Here is a 21,497-nt window from a genome sequence, read left to right as displayed (position 1 = left end):
CGACGATGCTTTTATTTGCTCTTTCCACCTCACCATTTCCTTGCGGGTGTGCCACTGAGGTAAAGGTGTGGGTGATTTGAAGTTCTTTTAGCCACTGTTGTAGCTTTTTGTCAGCAAAGTTGGTGCCGTTATCGCTCACCAAATTCTGTGGAAGTCCAAAACGACAAATTATAAATTCCCAAATAAATTTTTTGATATGCTTTGCGGTTGTTTGGGCTAAAGGTTTTGCTTCTATCCACTTGGTGAAGTAGTCGATGGCTACCACTAGGAACTGAACATTTCCTGCTGCTGTAGGAAATGGGCCTGTCACATCGATGGCCCATTTCTGAAATGGCCACGAAGAAGTGACTGGAACCAGTTCGTTTTTCGGGCGATGCGTGTTAGGTGCGTAAAGCTGGCAAGATCTGCATTTTCTGATGTATGCCAGTGCATCCGTATGCATCCCTGGCCAAAAATATCCCGCGTTGTTTAGCTTGGCTACAACAGCGCGGGGACCTGCGTGTACCCCACAGATGCCTTCGTGTACTTCCCTTAGGAGGTAGTTGGCATCTTGGTTGTCCACGCATCTCAAGAGTGGGCCAAGAAAGTTACGTCTGTAAAGGATGTTATTGACGAGTTGATAATTCAGTGCTTTACAGCGTAGTTTTCTTGCCTGTGTTTTTGACTCTGGTAGTATTCCTGCTGCAAGGTAATTTATTATTGGTGTCATCCACGTTTCTGTACTGGTTTGGATGACACAAATTTCCTTGTGCGGGACTGATGGCGCTTCGAGGAGTTCAATGCGGATGTCCTTTCCCAGGTGGGTGAAGGCTAGTGATGCAAGCTTGCTTAACGCATCCGCAGATTTGTTTTCGCTGCGCTTGACATGTATGACTTTACAATCATTAAAATCACGCATAAGGGTTTTTGCCTGGGCGAGGTATAGGGCCATGGTGTCGTTCACAGCCGTGTATGTTCCATTTATTTGGTTGGCCACCAGCATGGAATCCACATGGGCTTCCAAGTTTTTCACCCCCATCTTACGCGCAATTCTCAAACCGGCTAAGAATGCTTCATATTCGGCTTCGTTATTCGTACTTGGAAAGTCCAGCCGAATAGCGTAAGTATATTCTTGGCCCGCTGGGTTGGTTAATTTTAACCCTGCGCCTGAACCCTCGTTACTGGCTGCTCCATCAGTATAGAGTCGCCAGACATCATTGACGTCCTGTGCTGGGGAGGGTTGAGCCTCCTCCTGGCACTCTTTCACCCGCGAAGCGGGAATTCTGCAATAAAATCGGCCAGGACCTGGCCTTTTATGGCTGGTCTTGGCTTGTACTTAATTGCATATTCTCCCAATTCAATTGCCCATTTGGCTAGACGTCCCGATAATTCGGGTTTGCCTAGAACGTTTGAGAGTTTGAAGTTGGTGAGAATGGTGATTGGGTGGCCCTGGAAATATCGTCTTAACCTGCGTGAAGCATGTATAAGTGCTAAGACTAATTTTTCGAGGGTAGAGTACCGGGTTTCTACGTCTGTTAGTACACGGCTAACATAATAGATTGGCATCTGGATGCCCTTTCGTTCTACTAGCAGGACTGCCCCGGTTGCTCTATCTGTTGCGGAAAGGTATAGGATTAACTCCTCTCCCGCTTGTGGTGCTGTAAGTGTTGGGAGTTCGATCAAGCGTGACCGAATCTCCTGAAAAGCTGCTTCCGCTTCTGGTGTCCAGCGGAAGTGCGTTTTCTTCAAGCAGTTTCTCAATGTTGACACGAAAGGAAACGACTTATCTGCATGGTTTGCCAAGAAGCGATTAAGTGCGACTAGTCGTCCATTCAGCGTCTGAGCCTGTTTGATGGTGGTAGGTGATTCCATTTTAACAATGGCTTCGACCTTTTCAGGGTTCGCTCTAAAGCCATCTTTAGTAACAATGACTCCCAAGAACTTCCCTTCTTCCATCCCAAATGAACACTTGCTCGGGTTGAGCTTCATGTTTATCTTTCGGAGCGTGTTGAAAGTTTCTTCAATGTCTTTCAACATCGCCTCAGGCTCTAGGCTTTTGATGACCAAATCATCCATATAGACTTCCAAGTTTCTCCCGATTTGGGCATGAAACTCTTTGTCCATTAGTCGTTGGTACGTGGACCCTGCATTCTTAAGTCCGAATGGCATCATTTTATAACAAAATGTGCCATCGGGCGTCCGAAATGCGGTTTTGTCCTGGTCATCAATGGCCATGTGGATTTGGTGGTACCCCTTATACGCATCCAAGAAGCATTTAAGGCGGAATGGTGCCAACGAATCCACTTTGAGATCAATTTCTGGTAACGGATAACAATCTTTGGGGCATGCTTTGTTCAAATCTTTGAAATCTATGCACATGCGCCATTGTTTGTCATTCTTCGGTACCATTACGGGATTTGCAACCCATGTTTGATATCTACTAACGCGTACGATGCCTGCGTCAAGGAGTTCCTTGACTTGGGTTCTACACGCGTTAGTTTGTTCAGGCCCCATTACTCTGCGCTTTTGTACGATTGGCGTAACAGCCGGATCGCATTTGAGCTTATGCTCCGCCTTACTTCGGGGTACACCAGTCATGTCAGCTGGTGCCCACGCAAAGATGTCAGCGTTTTTCTGCAGTAAGCGTTTGAGTAAGGTGCGGGTGGGATCAACGATTGTTGGTCCAATGGTAACGGCCTGGTCGGGGTATTTGCCATTGAAGGCCCATTTTTCTGGTTCAGTGATGGTTGGTTTAGCCTTTTTCGGTTTGGGTTTAGATGAAACAGATGCAATGCATACCTGGGGAATGCCAGAGATCATTGCTACACCCTCAGTTGTTGGCCATCCCATCATGCCATGGACTGAAGATACCACGGCGTTGAATCTTGCCATCCCGTCTCTTCCGAATAGGATGTCGTACGTATGATGTGGCTTTTTCATTACGACAAAATTCACGTCTTCTGTGCGTGAATGACTCCCATCAGTAAGAGTAACGGGGAAAGATAGGATACCCAGGGGTGTTTCTGTACTTCCGTCAAACCCTTCCATTGAAGCGTAGACCGTTTCCAAGCGTTCTTTGTCTTCATCATCCAGCTTATCAAAGAACTGTCTGTACATCACTGTCGACGAAGCGCCGTTGTCAGCAAGAGTGCGTGAAGTGATGTAGTGCCCCAGCTGGCTTCTGATGACGATGGGGCCTTCTTTGCTGGGGCCTCCTGGCACTCGCGGGAAGCGCACCTCAGCTTCTTTCCACGCGCATGGTTCTGCCACCCGTCTTTTCCTTCCTCTGACCTTGCCATGAACCATGTTGATGCTGATATCGACTGGCTTTCGTCCGTTACCTCTGTACCGGTTGTCATTCCTTCCTCCCTTCTTGATCGATGCCACAAGATGTGCAAGCCTTCCGTCCTTGACAAATGTCTCAATAATATCCTTCAAGGATGTGCACTCTTCAGTACCATGACCCTTTGTTCCGTGGAAATCACAGGATTTGCTTTGATCCGCATTAGGTTTCTGCCGGATCAATGGGGCTTTAGGCCATGGCAATTTTTCCGTGGCAAATATCTCCGTGACGCTCTTCGTGAGTGGCGTCCACCGGTGTTTTCGGTTTGAAGGGTGTGTGTTGTCCCTTCCGCCAACAAGAGGGCGAGAGCTGGATGAGGTGTCAAAGTTTACCCTTGACTACCAAATACCTAGCCTCCTCTTTTTGTTCTGCCGGGCGATCCGGACATTGTTCTCTCTGGTCCTCTGCGTGTAGAGGTGTGTACTCTGGGGAAGATCTCTTCCCAGTTGCTTTTCCGTCTCGGCAAAGCGCTTTGCCGCCGTCATGATGGCATCCCAAGTTGATGGCATGCCATCCTTACCCGTCAATGTGCGGATAAGTTCTGGGTATTCGGCGCCTTGGATGAAGGCGGCGCGAACTAGATCTTCACTTATGTTGCCGAGACTAAGCTTTTTGGAGTTGAAGCGAGTGATGAAGTCTAGTAGAGATTCATCCTCCTCTCTCACGCAGTTAAGGATCGTCCACTGCTCTTCAGTGTATTTCCTCTGTTGGCTGAAATGCTGGCTGAACTTGTTCTGAAAGTCCGCCCAGTCATATATGTGGTGGATCGGTAAACGATCGAACCATGCCCTGGCCGCTCCGACCAGAGTCATCTGGAACATGTAACACCACGTGGCTTCCGTCCAGTTGCTGACGGTAGCCCCCGCAATGAACCTGTTCAAATGGTCGTCTGGGTCGGATAGACCATCGTAAGTGCCAATGTTGGACATTTGTTTGGCACTTCTCGGGGCGATTGCTTCCGCAATGTCCCTTGCAAACTTTGACTTCCCTGCATTTGTGGCAGTTGGTCTAAAGGTTTTGGAAAAGTCACGCGGGTTTCTCTCCACGATTGGTTTAAAGGCTTCCCCAAAATTCCTTTTTGGTTGGACGTCCGTTTCCTTACGCTTCCCTTTCGCCTTATGGCGAGGGTTCGCGTCGGTGTCGGATTCCAACTCGTCTGAGTACTCGCAGTCACTGCTCATATTGAGGTGTTGGCGAGTACTGGCGAATTCGTCAGCCTGTTGAACTGAACGCAAGCGTTCGTCCAATTCGGCCTGGAATTCTCTTTGCCGTGCTTCGGCCCATGCCTTCACTTGATCTAGTGTTTGGCGAGGAACCTTCGTTCGTTTTTCCAGTTGGGTATCGGAGAACCCCAATGGAATATTTACTCCACTTGCCCCGGCTTGGGTAGTCGGGGTAGTGTTCGTAAGGATTGTATAACCGCCGGTGTTCCCCCCAGTTGCTGGGGTTGTTACCGGGGTTTCTTGGTCGGTTACTGGCCTTTGAACCGGAGTAACGTTAACCATTTCTTCAGAAATTGTGAAAAAACTAAAGTAGTTCTAGCTTTTATACACGGATGGCGCCAATGAAGAAACACTAAGTGACCCTGTACAGATTATAGATAATCTGGGGGTTAAGTAATGTTTCCCACGGATGAGGTCTAGTTGAGAAGGCTGTTCTCCAGGAGACCTGCAAAACAAACACCGTAAGCTCGTCACTGAGAAGGGGGGGGGGTCCTCCTTGTGACCACCCTCCGGCGTGAGAATCAGACTAGGTTGCTCTGAATATAAGTGTATATTAAGAGATTGCTAGATAACTGGATAGCAGATGATCTTACCATTCCAAGATATTGGAGTATTTATAGCCGAAGTTAGGTTTCCTAGAAGGTACAGCCGGCTGAATAGTATTCCTGTTCAACCAACAGTGGACTATGCACGGGCCATACTGGTTGGTGGGTAGGTTACGGCCAACAGTAACAAAGTCGGCTGCACTATTCCACCAACTGTAGATTATGCACGTCCTACTTACTGTGGATTGTACGCAGGCCATGCTGGTTGGTGAATAGGTTACGGCCAACAGTAACACTATTCCACCAACTGTAGGCCGCGCATGCTCCTCAGTAAGGGTTGGTGAGTAGGCAGCGGCTAATAGTGACAAACAGTACTAGAGGGTGCTCCTCCTCGCCCTGTTGTCGATGAGCTGTCACCCTGTGATTGGCTCATGGGCTGTTCTGGTCAGATCGTCTGTCCTATCCATACCTTGGTAGGTATGGTACAAAAGATCTTTCAGAATCAGACTGGCTCATTTAGGCGGGATTGTTCCCGCCTTGCTCATTCCTTCATGTGACTACTGAAGTAGCTAGTGTCTCGTGCGTGTAGCCCTGCTGTCTGCGGGTAGCCTTTCCTGATGGCTTGTATCCGCAACTGCGGGAACAGGCGGGGTACTTCACCATTGGGAGGCTTTCCCTGCGTGTTCAGCTTGTGTACTGCGCGTAAGATCCTATGAGCATGGTGGGTCCTGCGAGAGCAGATGGCCTTTGCGCAGACGTCCCTATTCAAGGTGAGTCTTGCGGGACCAACTGGTCTCTGCTGGGACCTACCTCTTCAATATTATTGCTCTTTCTTGTTGTTTGTTGCCGATCGAATTACTTTCGGCATCTGCTCTTTCAATTGATTTGATAAGCAGATTTTTTATACACTTGAGGAATTAGTTTGTAATCGAGTGAAAATAGGTTTTAGGTTTAATTACAAATTTGCCACCGCGTGAATTTGAAATCGATGCTCAGGAGTGTCGCGTACGTAGTGTGCGATAAGCTATTATAGGATGAGTATTTTTTTAGGAAAATAAGAACTTCAAGTGAATTTTATTAAAAAACATAGATATTACATCAACATAGCAGGTAGGCGAGCAACAAGCTGCGCCGCCACCCCTTTCTGAATTGCAAACCCTAACCTGCTAAAAACATAACCCTGCCCCTTTGGAGTCGACACATTGCTATGCACAACCCGTTGGACCCTAGTTAGGAAACGGATAGCTTCCGGTGCCAAGGAGCCAAAGGTATCAAAAGCCAGAGGGACAAAAACATGTTGGTTCTCTTCGCAGGCTCTTCGTTTCAGCTATTTTCATTGCTTGCCCAGCTACAAACTCATTATCCCTCAAACCAGCTAAAGGAGATACCCTTGTGAGGTCAACACAAGCGTGTTATCCCCCGGCCCAACCAAAGACAAGCAAATCTGCCGGTCGTAGAGTGGATCTCCCTTCCGTGGGGTCTGTAAGGAAGTTTACGGGGGCTTCCTTTTTAGCTGATATCCCAGCTCGCCTTAAGATGTCCCAAAGAACGTCCCGCACCCAATCATGTCGGTATTTGAACCCAGGCATCTCCTTGCAATGAACCGCATGCTCTCCGAATTTATCCAAGCAAGCCTTACGGCAGATCGGACATGTTTCGTCTTCTCGGTACATTGGGACCATCAAACGGTACTTAAGAATGGCCCTATACTCGACCGCAGACATGCTTTGGCCCAAGCCATCAATCGGGATAACGGTCAAAAAATCTTGGGCATGAGGACCTTGTAAGCATTCAATAACCGCCTTCTGTCGGGGGGACAATCCAAAAACTTCTCCCGGGCTCTGAGCGATTTTGCCAAAAAGGGCATTTGCCAAAGTTTTTTTAGGCTTTGGTGGGGCGGCGTCCTTATTAGTGAAACCGCCAATGTCAAAGTATGGGAGAGCGCCATTTAGGCGTTCCAGGGCCTGCACGTAGTCTGAGTCCAGGTCGACAACTCCGCTATTCCTTAAGATGTGATTATGTAGTTTCCAAGACTGAGCCCTCGACGCTACAAAAGTGTAAACCCCAAAATCATGAGCCGAAAGAAGGCCTAAACCCCCCAAGCGCATCGGTAAAGATACAAGTTGCCACTGAAGATCACCAAAGAACGGGCCTCCACATACAACTATGTCTTCGATGGCTTCTCGAAGCCCCTTATCAAAACAGGATACCGCATCATCCATCATATGGGGGTGGCATGTTCGTAACCCAAAAAACAACTTAGCAACCCCCATGCAAGACCTAAGCAGGAGGAGTTCGATCTGGGGATCCCTAAGGCAAGGTAACAGTTTCATAAGATCAACCGCACGAGATGCTCTCCGCCTCGCCAACTCCTTAATAAAGTAGGGATCTCGACTAACAACCCCTCCAAGGAGCTTTACCCCTCTCTCTGGTCTACTAATCCCACTAGGGAAAAGCCCATCTTTAACTTTCACTCCATTACACGCTAGCCAAAAAACCTCGGTTTTCTTAATATTAAGTTGAAGCCCCAATGATGGCCCTTCCGAGCTGATAATGTTTAAGGCTTTAGCGACTTCGTTGGCACCACCAATAATAGTCCCATCATCCAAGTACGAAGCATGAAATGGGAGATTACAGTCATTTTGTACCCAGAGAACAAGATGGTGTAATGCTAAGGCAAAGAGGAGGGGCCCAAGGGGGTCTCCCTGCTGAACCCCAGTAGTAGCCCCTATACAGTCATCACCAACGTACAACCTAGCCGGCTGGGCATAAAGGAACTGGACCCATCGATAGATAGACGGGCAATGATGATGAACCTCCCGGAGAAGGGTTGTGCGGTCGACCATATTGAAGGCGTTGGAGAAGTCCACGGTAAGCATAGCTATAGAACCGTCCGCGTGAAAGGAGTTAAGAAACCGGTTCGCGCTGTGAAGCACCGCCTCTGCCCCATTAGGGGTCCCTACCCCAAACTGAAAGTCCTTTAAATACTGAGTCATTTCCTTCCCAACCATCTTCATAGCCACTTTAGAAACCAACCTACGCCAGATAGCCCCCACAGCAATGGGCCGAATTCCATTATCCGGCTTTAATAAAGGGGTAAGGGGGGCCGAAGCAATAAACTCAGCGAGCACCTTGGGGCACAGACCCCCTAGCCATAAGTTGACGACTTCAGTGATGGCTGAGAGCAGACCCGTGGAAGTTACTGATCCCTCACCACTAAGAGCGTCCAACAAGTGCTGCGCCCGCATCCCATCTCTCCCGCACGAGGTCCCTTTAGGAAATGATCGGATACATCTAAGCACACAGTCCCCATCCATAGAAAGAGTAGGCAGGGCGACAGAGCTAGAAGGTAAGGACGGAGGCAGCACCACTGGGTGTTTATCAATGAGGGCTTTCATGGTTGAATCTCCGAGAGGGGCAACCCCACTTGAGCATAATACCTTGACTGCAGCTGTGAAATGACCATCCCTGACTTTCCTGAGACATTGTTTAATATTGAGGCTGTTTTCAGAACCCTCCTCCCCTCCCACCTCTCTTTTAGAAAAAGTGCTTCCCCCCACGTTATCAAAGAGAGAAAGAACCAAGTCAGCAAAACCAGATCCATCTCCCCACCTCTCTTTATGTTCGTGAACTGTTCGTTTAGATTTTAATCAAACAAACACGAACATGTTAATTTTTTAAATAAATGAACACAAAATATGTGTTCGATTAAGTGTTCGTGTTCGTTTAAAGTTAACTGAACGAACACAAACATACCCTTGTCATGTTCGTTCGGTCCGTTTACAGGCCTAGGTGTAAACAAGCCGAGCTGAGCCCGAGCTTGACTATGCTTTGATTATTTTCCTATAATCTTACCATATGAACTCCAACTCAAGAGAAAGTTGAAAGTGAACGAGACCACCCAAGCACCGAACCAGTTAACCAGAGTTGCGAGGCTTCCAGCCGCTCCTTTTATGTTAATCGGGAACACCTAAATACATAATGCCCATACGATCCGAGTTAAAAACATATTTTTGTTCACTAGATAAACATGATATCGATTTTATATTACCTTGGACATTATAACCCATGGAATCGCTCCCATTCCAGCTGAAAACGAGACTATATACACCTATGTACATGTCACACAACATTTAGTCAGTAGATGATAACACTTTAGTGCTTGTTAATAGCTTATTGTCACGCCTCGCCTAAAAGCTTGTGTGTGACTGTGTATATATATATATATATATATATATATATATATTGAAATTTAAAACTTTGAGAACCATTTTGAAACACAAAAAATATCTTTTAAGAAAAATAAAAAAAATTATAAAACAAAAAAAAACGCGAAAATAAAAAAAGTAAAAAAACCAAAAAATTTTATTTTTCATCCCGGTTTCATAAAAAAATTTTAAAAAAATATCGGTTTAGCAAAATTATGCATATATGTCTAATACGTATTTTTTAATTTTATACAATTTATTATTTATACACATATGTACAATTAAGATAAATGATAATGTACATATGTGTACATTATGTAAATCGAGATTTAATAAATATATACGTATGTATAATTTGATTTTTTTTATGAAACTTGAATGAAAGATAAACTTTTTTGGTTTTTTACTTTTTTAATATTTTCGTTATTTTTTGTTTTATAAATTTTTTAAATTTCTTTTAAAGGTTTTTTTTTTGGCCCAAAATGGTTCTCAAATTTCTCAATTTCAAAAAGTTCTCTTAGAATCCTTATATATATAGATTATATGACTCGAGAATTACCAAAATGCCCGTTATTGCTAATGCGGGTACTGCTGAGAGTCCAATTTCATAAGTCTGACCATAATACAAGATAACATTACGCAATATATATATCACATACATTTAAATTTTAAAAGATGAATAATGAAGTAAAATAAAACATGATATAAATGAATTGGAGTGTTATGTTACCTTCAAGTAGAATGAAAGTGCTGTTGTCAAACATCCTAAAACTAATCCGGTAGCCGAAACCTGAGAAAATATAGTTAAAACATGTAAGTAATAAGTATATGTAACAAAATGTTTTATGTTGTTTAGTGTTGTGTGTTATATGTGTTCTTGTTACCAGTAAAAGTGGCTTTCTACCGGCTTTGTCTAGAAAAAGTGCATTTAACGCGGTAATCACTATTTGTACCAACGCGTAAATTATCGTTCCAAGATCACCAGGAAATCCTGAAAAACACAAAATATAAACCTTGGTACTTTATTTGTAACTTCTGACCTCTCGTACTGATCTATAGGCCATATTATTTGTTTTGTCTACAAGGAGCTCACATTATTATTTTATGTTACTAAGGCAAAAACTTCTCAGTGGGCACTCATCGCAAATTGATCCCACTCGTCACGCTTACTTTTTAATTGAAGAGTTCTCCTAGGGTCAGCTCCAAGAAAGCAAAAAAAAAAAAATTGGGTCGAAGGCGAATTTTTTATCTTGGGCCTTAAGTAAAATGAGCATTTTGTTGTGTTTAAACAATTTAATTTTTATATGAGTTTACTTGGTTATAATTAGGGTTGTGTAAAAAAACATTTGTATAAAAATAAATTAAACATGTCTCATATGAGTTTAGACCAAGCTAGTGGTTATTTAATTGAGTTTAAACATTAAATATACATATTGTATTTAATAAAATACATATAATTAAAAAAAATTCGTGCCTAGCGGGGTGTCAACCATGTGGTCGTTGACCACCCTGTCACCCCCAAGGGCCGGCCCTCCGTTATCCTATCATTCACGGTCAATGTGTACAAAACGCGTTGGTGCTATTTGGGGTCAGTATCTCTCATGTCGTTAGAATGCTACATGGTTTTTCTCTAAGGTGTCACGATATCACTTCATATTGAAGGACATGTTGAACGTGTTAAGTGGTATGTATGTATAACCGCGGACTCAAAAATGCTACTCGTGTAGAAACAAATGCCGTTGATTCCTCCAAATTGTTGACAAACCATTAACCCGACTCCTATCTTCACATCACAAACAAAAAAAAGGAAATGTCATGACGCTTGTTAATAATATTCGCCTATTCGGCAACAATATGTACTTACAATGATGGATCTTGAGTATCTTCTTTGGAAAAGATCCAAAAGTTTGGTTTTCGGAAGCTTCTCTAGCGTTTCTATGTAATCCTGCAAACATTTTATGTAATATATGTGAATATTAAGGTCGATATCTGTCTTCAAGATTTTAGATGCCTCAGCGAGTACTAAAATATCGACGATAAACAAGCCATTTTTTGGGCCCTCTTTGCTAGGGGTGTGTGTGGTGCGATTCGGTGCGGTTTTTGGCTAAAACCAAACCGAAAACAAAAACTTCGGTTTTTGAAGTTTTTGAAACCATTCGGTTTCGGTTTTTCGGATATCGTTTTGGTTTCGATTCGTTCTCGTTTTTTCGGTTTTTGCCATTTGAGCTTGAAAATTTTAGGCCGAAAAAAGTTAACAAAAAATAATGAATTTAGGTATAGATAATTTTGTTAATTGTAAAATAATAGACTATTATACATTGATCAAACATATTTAAGTTACATATTTATTAAATTTTTATAAATTGCTTACAATAAAATATAAAAAAACAAAAATTTAGCAATTCGGTTCGGTTCGGTTTTTTCGGTTTTTTTACATGCAAAACAAAAACCAAACCGTTAGTGCGGTTTTTACAAAAACATAAAGCCAAACCGTCGGTTTTTGTTTCAGTTCAGTTTTGGGTTTGGATTTTTCGATTTATTCAATTTCGAATCGGTTTTTTCGGTTTCTTGCTCACCCCTCTATGGATGTTTTTATGGACTTAAAAATTGTATATTTGAACAATTATTATTGGGTTAAAAAAGTGGGCTTAAAAATTGTATATGTGCTTATTTATTTATTAATGTTTTAAGAAAAAATAGATATGTATTGAAAATTCCGGGGCCCGTCGAGGCCAAGGCTCGCCTTGCCTCCAGGCCGGCCCTGTTAAGGTTGTGTAGAGAAGTTAAATAACACGCTCAAAGTGTCACTAGACGTTGATAGTTATTTGTGAAACAGCTAAACATGAATAGAACTAAGAACCTGGATTTCATCGGCCTCTTCAGATATATCAGCATCTTTCCCTCGTAGTTTCCTTAGCGCAATATGAAACTCTTTTTGATTCCCCGTCTTGGCCTGTGCGTTTGTTATATTATTAGGTACAATAATTTCGAACGTCTAGTTTATGAATGAGTTAAAGGTTACATTTATAAGTGAAATTACATGGAAAATCATCAAATTAACAAGTAGATCTTACCAACCATCTCGGGGACTCTGGTATGAAAAACAATCCGGTCACTAAAATAATGCATGGAACCATTCCTGAAATCACACGACTTCAAATCCATCATTATTCAAGGCTTAAAGACTAAAGAGTAGCTAAATCCTGACCAATGACTTTTATCCTAACTGTTATAACAAGTTCGAACAATGTGTGTCGAGTTGGTTGTTACTAACTATTTATATATTAAAATATGTTTGAATTTGCGTTACATTTTCCATATGGGCGTGCAAAAATAATCAAATCTGAAACTGGACCCGAAATATCCGAAATTTCAAACCCGGAGATTTGGATATCTTTATCATCTGAAATATTTTAACTTTACTGAAATTATAATTTGATTAAAATTATTGATATATTATTATATTTTTTTATAACAAAATTTATATCTTAACTCTATGATTGAATTTTGTTTTGTTACATAGTTTTATAAAATTGTTATTATGTGTGAGGTTTCTCATTAGTTTCTCAAATTTCACAACACGTTAAATAATAACTACTTGACAAGATCTATAATATATTAATAAGTAGTTGGTGTATGTTACACGAGTCTATGAACTAGTTGTATTAATATTTTAGTTTTATATTTTCATAATCAAATATAAGTAATACATTAATAGTTTACAATTTTTTTATAAAAATTACATAAAATATGTGAGGTTATCAGTTCGAATTCTGAGTCCATCCAAGTTTTCGTCCCACCATTTTTCACGCCAGAGAGTTATACTCTTGTGGTGGCACACGACCGACAAGTAGTAGCAGCAGACAAAGAAACGCCCAAGCCAAAACTTTGAAGTCAACGTGAGTCCGTTTAAGACTACATAGTCTAGCCAGAGTGGGGTAATGGGGCAAAGTGCGGTAGCCTAAAAAAAATAGTCGTCGTTCCAAAAAAAATAAAATGTTACCTATCAGTGCCAAGATCCTCCATGATACCATCGTCCCGATCACAAACGAGAATGACACTGCCGCACATATCATAAGCTGCATACACGCGTATTAGCACACACACATTTTACATACGAAATTTTTAACATTTAACACATTTTATGTATATGGACCGCAACCTGATTCGTTGCTGTCAGCCTGCCACGTAGGTTTTTGGGAGCAATTTCCGCTATGAACACGGGTACAACATATGAAAACACCCCCATAGCGTATCCCGTCGCTAATCTTCCCATATCTAACACCACAATCCCCTATTATAAGCGTAAAATATCTTTCGTTAATCCATTAATGACACAAATTAGTTAAAAAAAAACACTTATGACTTAACTTACATACCTTAGCAAGGTAAATTGCTAGCCATCCAGTTAAACAGAAAATACTTGATATTCTCAATGCCTGTTTATGTTATTAGATTCCATGTTACATGTATATATGCTAACACAGGCATATACTTACACTACTTACATGTACATCACATAAATAGATACACTTATAAACAAAGTTATGTTATATCATTATTAATCAAATTTTCCATAAAACAATTTCAATTTTTCTAGGTTTATTGGATTTGAATAATCATTATTAACTGGTATTGGCTGATAATAATTCCAAGTCAGTTTATCGCCACTGCCCACTTGCGATCCCAAATTTAAAAAAGCTGGCCCCAATGGTCCCCTGTTTAAAATAACTTAACGACGTTATGTTTTTTTTTCCTGAATTTCCATCGGAAGAAGGATACGTGTTGATTGATGTAAAACTTAGTTCTAAACGGTGCACCAAAACGCCGAAAGAATGCTTCAATTCAGGTGTTTGAACTTCCAATTAACAAAAATCAAACCTTTTGGATCACTGTTTCGAGCTAAGGTTTACATCAGTCGATTTGTATCCTCCGATCAAAATCCCTAAAACATTAGTTTGAAATTCAAAAATATATATAACGCTGTTAAGTCCTTTTTAATGCGCGGGGGGGGGGGGTGCGTTTGGGACCAACTTTTTTAAATGTGGGACCGTCGGTGGCGATAAAGTGACTTGATATTGGTCAATACCATTTAGTAGGGATTAATAAATCCAATAAACCATAACACCTCTATTACTTCAAATGTAAACCTACAACTTACCCCTTTGCGACCAACAAAATCCGCAATAGGTCCACTTGTGATTGCCCCGATCATAGCACCAAATGTCAAGATCGACCCAAATAACGAATACTACAAAACAACCAATATAGTTTTTCAACTCTACTAGCCTACTATATTCGGATCATGAGTGTACATTTGTACTAACCTCGGCTAGTGACAAATTCAGATCTTGTGTGATGGATGATTGTGTAGGCGATGAGTAGCCCGCCTAGTAAACAAAACATCATTACATCAATAACAATTCGCTCTACGGTTTTAGCATATGTCAATAGTTTTTAATCTTTTATAACATACACATGATCCAAAGGCGAAAGAACCACAAAGAGCAACAAATGTGGTGAGATAAACCATGAAGTTGCTTTCGTGGTTTCCATCGATGGTTTGAGTTACAAGTGGAGTATGCATATCATCTTGAGCCATGATATCGATTTTCGACGTATGAAAGATGTGCAAGTGAAAGATAGTTTTGTTTTAGTGAACTTGAGTTTATATATGAAGGTGAAGCAACATGACACACAGTTTGTTGTTTTATCCTTTGTCATGAATGTAATTGACAGCTAGATAAAACACAACATGACAACATGCTAACTATTTTTAAAGCTTTGATGGTTGAATGTTTTATTATTAATTATTATACACTTGGAATGTTGTTTGGTACTTAAATCTAAGGTTAGGTGGTGATTGTAGACTTTTAGTGATAAATTTTGTCACTTAAATAAATTACAAATTCAAATTTTTTTAGAGATATTTTCTTCATGGACAATTTCATGTAATAATAATCAAGTTTTAAAAGTGTTTTAATTAGGTCACTCAACTTTAAAAAGTGTTTTAATTAAGTCACTTAATTTTCATATTTTATTAAATTAAATGTTTTAAAATGTTTTAGCATTTTTATTTTTTGTTTTACATAAGAAATCTTTTTATCTTTTTTTCTTTTTATGTTGACGTTGAGTGGTGACGTGGATTTTATATTTTATATTGAATTTTAATATAATTAAAGTTTTTCAATTTTTTTTAAATATATATTGCAAATTCCGTCCCCCACATCTTATCCTCCATTTCTTTCTTGACACACAAAAAAATCGGTGAGACTCGATTTGAAAATTTAGTGACCCGATTTGAAAAAAATATGCATGAGTTGACCTAATTTGAACACTTTTGAAAGTTGGTTAATATTCTGTGAGATATTATCTTCGAAGATTTCAGTTCAGATCAAATTCCTTCGAATTTCTATTTCTTTCACAAAATTAAAAAAATCTCCGAATCAAATGCACCCTAAAATAATTTCTATTTGCCGCGGGTTGTGTAGTTTTATTAGTAACTCCAAAATATTTATTTTCGTTATGATTTAATATTATACATTTTGGGTTGCAAGGCACCATATATATTAGTAAAGTTTAACAAATACAAAGTTATAACTATTGAGTTAAAAAGTAAACAAAGTTAATAAATATCTTGGAAAGGAATAATTGGTAATTGCAACTTGCATATAGTTTACTCAATTTCCGGTTGCTTTTTGTTGTCTTTATGTTTGATATCAACTTTTCATCATTTAAAATTATGAAATAACTAATAATAAATTTGCAGAGATTTTTTTTAACTATGTCATTTTTAATATAATTAATACATTTTTAGATCTCAATTTTGCAGCTTAGATTATGTGCATTATATATATAGGGTCGAGATACTGTACAATAATGTATTAACGTACAATAAGTACACGAGATGCTCAAAGGCAAAATACTAAAACGCTAAAAAATGCTCAGCCAAAAAATCTAAAACGCTCAGCCAAAACCTAAAACACTCATAAAACGCTCAAAAACAGGTTTCATGAAAAAAAGTAAAAAATTGATCGATTAACGATCTAAATCTGTTTTTTCCGGTGAATCGATTATTAACTGGGTGTATTTATAATTCCGAAATGTTTAGATGTGATTTTATGGATCAATTTCGTGAATATATGTATTCTTGTACGTTAAGGTACATTAAAGATTATTGTATTGCATCTTTTCTCTATATATATAAACTAAAAGTCGGGATAAGTTATAGATCAACTAGATTATGTGTCAGTAACTAATATGGAAGATTCGTTGACCGTTAAAAAAAACTAAAATTATAAGTCTTAACGACAACTCATGGTTAGGGTTGATCGTCTTACGATGACGTTATTCATATTTAGGCTTGTAAGTTGTCACCATGATTTGTGTTGATAAGTAATAACTAAGGTATGATCATGTTAATAATTAAGATATGATCACATTTCATTCAATATTTTGTATTAACACGAAGCTTAAATGATGCTGGAAATCAGGCATTTGTTTGTATTTATTGAGTCATTTACTTGTACAATATCATTAGCTCCTTGATATTAGCTAGTAATCTAGTATCAATATTATAAGTTGTATCTTGCATCAATAATAAGATAACCTTTTCAATTCTAAATTTTATTCTTATTCCATCATTATAAATTTGTACCCGACTAGCTTTTGTAATCAAGATCCTAATCATATGCAATTCGAAGTTAATTATCGATTAAGGGGCGCACATTTTCCTCCACTCTCACACTCCTATCCTGATGATGCCTTTCAAACCCGTCTCTCTTCCACATCAGTCCAAGAACTCTTACACTTGTCCTAGTTGGAGATGCTTTGAGTTGTTATATAAACGTTTGTATTTTGCACAATATTTTGTTCATATTAGTATTTATATTGTTCAATTGACCAGAAGGTCCAAAACTACATGGATAAGTAATAAGTATGCAATTTTATATTTATCTTTCAATATTATAAAGTATGCATGTAATCTTGATGGTTTAATATTTGCAATGATTTTAATCTTAGTGTAGAGTGTTGTAGATAAACGTTTTGTTTTAAGTGTTAAATCCTCTTATGTTATAGTTTTCTTGAGAGTTGAGACCAATTACTTTTACTTTAAATCAAAAGTTATTTTAACCCAAACCAAAATATCATATTTTTTTTCTAAAACAGCTCATCTTGACACAAACTTGATATAACCCGTCATCCCGCCCGGATCAACCCGCTTGTTTTCTCATGTATGTATCTGCATCACTATCACCCACCTCCTAATACCACATTCTTCACTTCATGCCGAAACATCCGAAAATTGGAACCCTAACTGTCAACGGGGCGATGGTTTTTCATTTATTTCAATTATATTTGGAGTAGATTAATGACTTGTATACGATGTGATATCGTGTTTTAGTGATTTCTATGTTTTAACTTAAAATAACTTTAGTTATAGTAATCCGATAAAATAACAAAAGAAAAAAAACATGTAGCGTCTTATATTTAGAAACATTAATTAATATAGTTTTTAACCCTTAACCTACTCGTCTAGTGGTATACGTCTCTTATTATAAATATGAGTTGGCGAGTTCAAATGTTTGCAACCACATATTACTCACTTTACAAAGGAATTCAAATTTCAAAGTTCAAACCCACCACCAGTAACTCTAATACAAAGAGAAATAAGTCAATTGATAAATCAAAGTGGAAATTTATTGCAAAAAAAACATATAACAGCCAACAAAATCTAACTAACCTCATAATATACAAGTGTAACATTCAACTCAAAATCTTCACATTACTTGAGTGAAGAACCAAATCAGTAAAATATACAACCAAAAAACACGAAACGTGCGTTATCTTCCACCAGAAAGTCGGGCTTTCTCATCTTCGACCTCATCATCTTCCTCTTCCTCCTCCTCCACCACCTCCTCGGTGGCAACAGACCGCCCGTCCATCTCAATTGTATACATTTGATACCCTCTAGGAGTAGACAAATGACCCGACCCGCTTTCACTAATAGATCTCTCAATATCCTCAATACCTGCTGTAAGCGGAATTGGTCTTTCGGGTATTGAAGGAACCGGTAAATCCATATCCAACATTTTCAAAACTTGATCCATCGTTGGTCGGGCGTATAATTGTGGGTGAGAAGAAAGAACCGCCACCAACACATACTTCTCCATGGTCTCGGGTGGCCCAAATTCCACCATCTCATTATCAATAACCTCTAAAGGCGTACCGTTTCGCACCATTGACCAAGCCCAGTCGGCTATAAGAATCGGTTGACCATCTCCACTTTCTATAAGAGCCTTCCTCCCACTCAAAATTTCCAAAAGTACAACTCCAAAGCTATAAACATCACTTCTTTCTGTCAACTGACCGTATAACGCGTACTCTGGGGCCACATACCCCATCGTACCGGCTACCCGGGTACTCAAGTGAGTCGCACCTTCCGGTGCAAACTTAGCCAACCCAAAGTCAGCAACCTTAGCCTCGAAATTCTCATCCAAAAGTATATTACTAGCTTTAATATCCCTATGAATAATCCCAGGCTGCGCACCATGATGCAAATAAGCCAACCCACGCGCCATACCCAACGCGATTTTCCTACGTATCGGCCAACTTAACCTCGCCCGAGCCACTTGACTCCCAAACAAATGATCATACAAACTCCCATTCTTAACCAAATCCGTAACAATAATCCTCTGATAACCCTCAAACTTCGTCGTCGCAATACAATACCCTCGCAACGCCACCAAATTCACATGCCGAACACTCGCAATCACCTCCACCTCGTGCGTGAAACTCGCGTCACCGGCCGCCGAACAGTTCTTAAACCTTTTCAACGCGACCTCCGAGTCGTCAGGTAACACGCCTTTGTACACGTTCCCGTAACCGCCTCTCCCGATTATATTCTCTCTAGCGAAATTCCTAGTCGCCTCCTTAATATCATCTATCGTGTACTTAATCAAAGTCGTACTTTCGGTAATCGCATCCAACACGTTCGCGTTAGCATTATTCGCTTCAGGTATTCTAGATCTACGTTTTCTATTTTTTATTAACTTTCTTCTTCTTCTAAAATAACAAAATCCGATACTAATAATAATAATAACAATAATAGCCGTAATGGTAACAACAAGGATAATAACAGTTTTGTGCTTACTCTTCGATTTAGCTAAATTAATATCTATAGCGAATAAGCACAAAGACGTACCTCTATCAGTAGGACCGAGGTAATTAACAAACGCGGCCGCGTAAATAAACGGATACGCACGGCAGTCCGTTAGGTTTCCGACGGACTCTCCGTTCAAATGCGCCGCTTGTAGATTCGACAACGCGACGGTGCACGACGAGCATGACGAACCGGAGAGTGACTGGTTACAGGCTGTAAGTACTGTATTGAATAACGACCCGTTAACCGTTTGTTCAAACTGTTGACGGTTAGTTATGTTCATGCATCCAGGAACGGCGATCCAGTTCGTTTGGAAGCCGCAGTTACGGCGGATGTTGAAGTTAGGGTAGAAGTCTTCGGTTAGGGTTTGGTATGAGTTCCAGCAGGATTCGGCGGTGGTTGACGGCGGGATGAAGGAGTTTGTACGGCGGAGGTAGTCGGATTCGACTAACCGGAGGCCTTGTTGGACGTAGCGGCAGGCGTTTGGAGCGTCGACGGTAGGGCGGTCGGTGCCGACGAAGCGGCGGATTATGTCGAAGTTTAGTGGACATGAGACGGTGTCGTTTTGGAGGAGACTCCGGTGGTGGTTGGTGGCGGTGGCGGTGGTTACAAGGAGGATGATTAATAATAGGAGGAGGTTCATTGTACAAGTGGTGAAGCGGGATGTACTAGTGGTGAAGCGTGAGTGTAAGGAGTCCGGTGATGAGGGTGTTTTTGACTTTTTATATGATGTAGAGTTTTAAGTAGCCATACAAGGGTGACTTAAATCGGACGATAGGGTGCAAGGCACGTGGCTTTGTTGTTATTTATTGTTATTTTTTTAAGGAAAAAAGACGACTCATAAGCAGTGATGCAAAATACCTTGATTAATCGCTAATCCCCACTTCATTGATTAATTTTGGTTTAACAGTCAAATCCGGCCATAATCGACAGTTTCCAGTGAGATTCAGACCGAAATCAGTTGTTTCCGACGAGATTCCGGCCAAAATCATCTGTTTTCAGTGAGATTCTGACCAAATCAACGGTTTCCGGCGAGATTCCAATAAAAACCAGCGAGATTCCAGTAACTTTTCAGCCAAAGTATGTTTGTATATGTATAAAACTGAAAATTTATATAAAAATGTGTGTGTATAAAATTGAAAAATATACATTAAAGTCTTATCCGATTAATCGCTAGTCCCCACCCCACCACCTGACTACCGAATAACGATTTTTTACAACACTGCTCATACGTCTATGATTGTAGACAACGCTGGGTAATCCAAGCTCGTCATATCTTGTTTCAGAGAAAATCCGTCTCAAAAGACCCACTACGATAAAATCCGGTTATAATCATATTCAAACAGGAGACTTTGTTACCTTCGTATCAATGTCTTTGTTGTTATGGCCCACGTTATGTGTAATTAAGCATTCTCTTGGTTTCTTGTTTTGGTATTATTTAAAAAGTAAATAAAATATTCACACGATTATGCTTTAATAATTGCATGAGGATGTTTAAATATAGTTGGATATGGTTATTATAAATGATAATGTAACTATAACATATAATAATATTTTTGGTCTCTTTTTATCCGTATAACAAGGAAGAATATGGTTCGATTCAGATTGATTATGGGTCAAGATCAAACATGTTGCTTTGGACTATAATAACGTTTGTGTTAGTGAAAACATATTGATTAGTTTGAGTGCTCAAGAGATGGCTCTATTAATTTGGTTACGTGTTGATTTTGATTGTATCTATGACTCTATTCAAGCTTATCTATGTTAGTAGTTTTGATTCGTGAGTAGGGCTGTCACTTTTACCCGAAACCCAACCCGAAAAAACCCGTACCCAAACCGAACTAACCCGACTCGAAGAACCCGAACCCGAGAAAAGACTAACCTGAACCCGAACCGAAGTAATTCGGGTTGGTTCTCGGGTTCGATTTATAAGATTTGGGTCAACCCGAAAAACCCGAATAACTTTTAGTTTTGAAATTAAATATATTTTTATGCATAATATGCTAGTCTTAGTCACTAAAGTTATCAAAATCCGGC

The 21,497-nt window shown here is 40.1% G+C and overlaps 1 protein-coding gene and 1 pseudogene across 1 annotated transcript; both read right to left on the bottom strand.

The window, feature by feature from the left end:
- Positions 1 to 8,925: 8,925 nt before the first annotated feature.
- Positions 8,926 to 14,900, bottom strand: LOC143580349 (sugar transporter ERD6-like 7). The gene is made up of 13 exons (XM_077063402.1): positions 14,775 to 14,900; positions 14,626 to 14,688; positions 14,460 to 14,549; positions 13,678 to 13,737; positions 13,461 to 13,592; positions 12,159 to 12,293; positions 11,163 to 11,243; positions 11,018 to 11,081; positions 10,183 to 10,289; positions 10,029 to 10,088; positions 9,858 to 9,911; positions 9,142 to 9,201; positions 8,926 to 9,060 (listed from the first exon to the last, which is right to left on the bottom strand). Exons 1-13 carry the CDS (start codon positions 14,898 to 14,900, stop codon positions 8,926 to 8,928), a joined length of 1,167 nt encoding a protein of 388 aa, XP_076919517.1.
- A 3,100-nt stretch (positions 14,901 to 18,000) lies between these two features.
- LOC143580345 (putative LRR receptor-like serine/threonine-protein kinase RKF3 pseudogene) lies at positions 18,001 to 20,234 on the bottom strand (annotated as a pseudogene).
- Positions 20,235 to 21,497: the final 1,263 nt, after the last annotated feature.

Source organism: Bidens hawaiensis, unplaced genomic scaffold, assembly GCF_021521415.1.
Source record: "Bidens hawaiensis isolate Kalapana, Puna unplaced genomic scaffold, B.hawaiensis_p1.1 tig00030361_1, whole genome shotgun sequence".
NCBI lineage: Eukaryota > Viridiplantae > Streptophyta > Magnoliopsida > Asterales > Asteraceae > Bidens > Bidens hawaiensis.
Note: the sequence above shows the minus strand (reverse complement) of the source record. Positions and strands in the feature narration are given on the sequence as shown.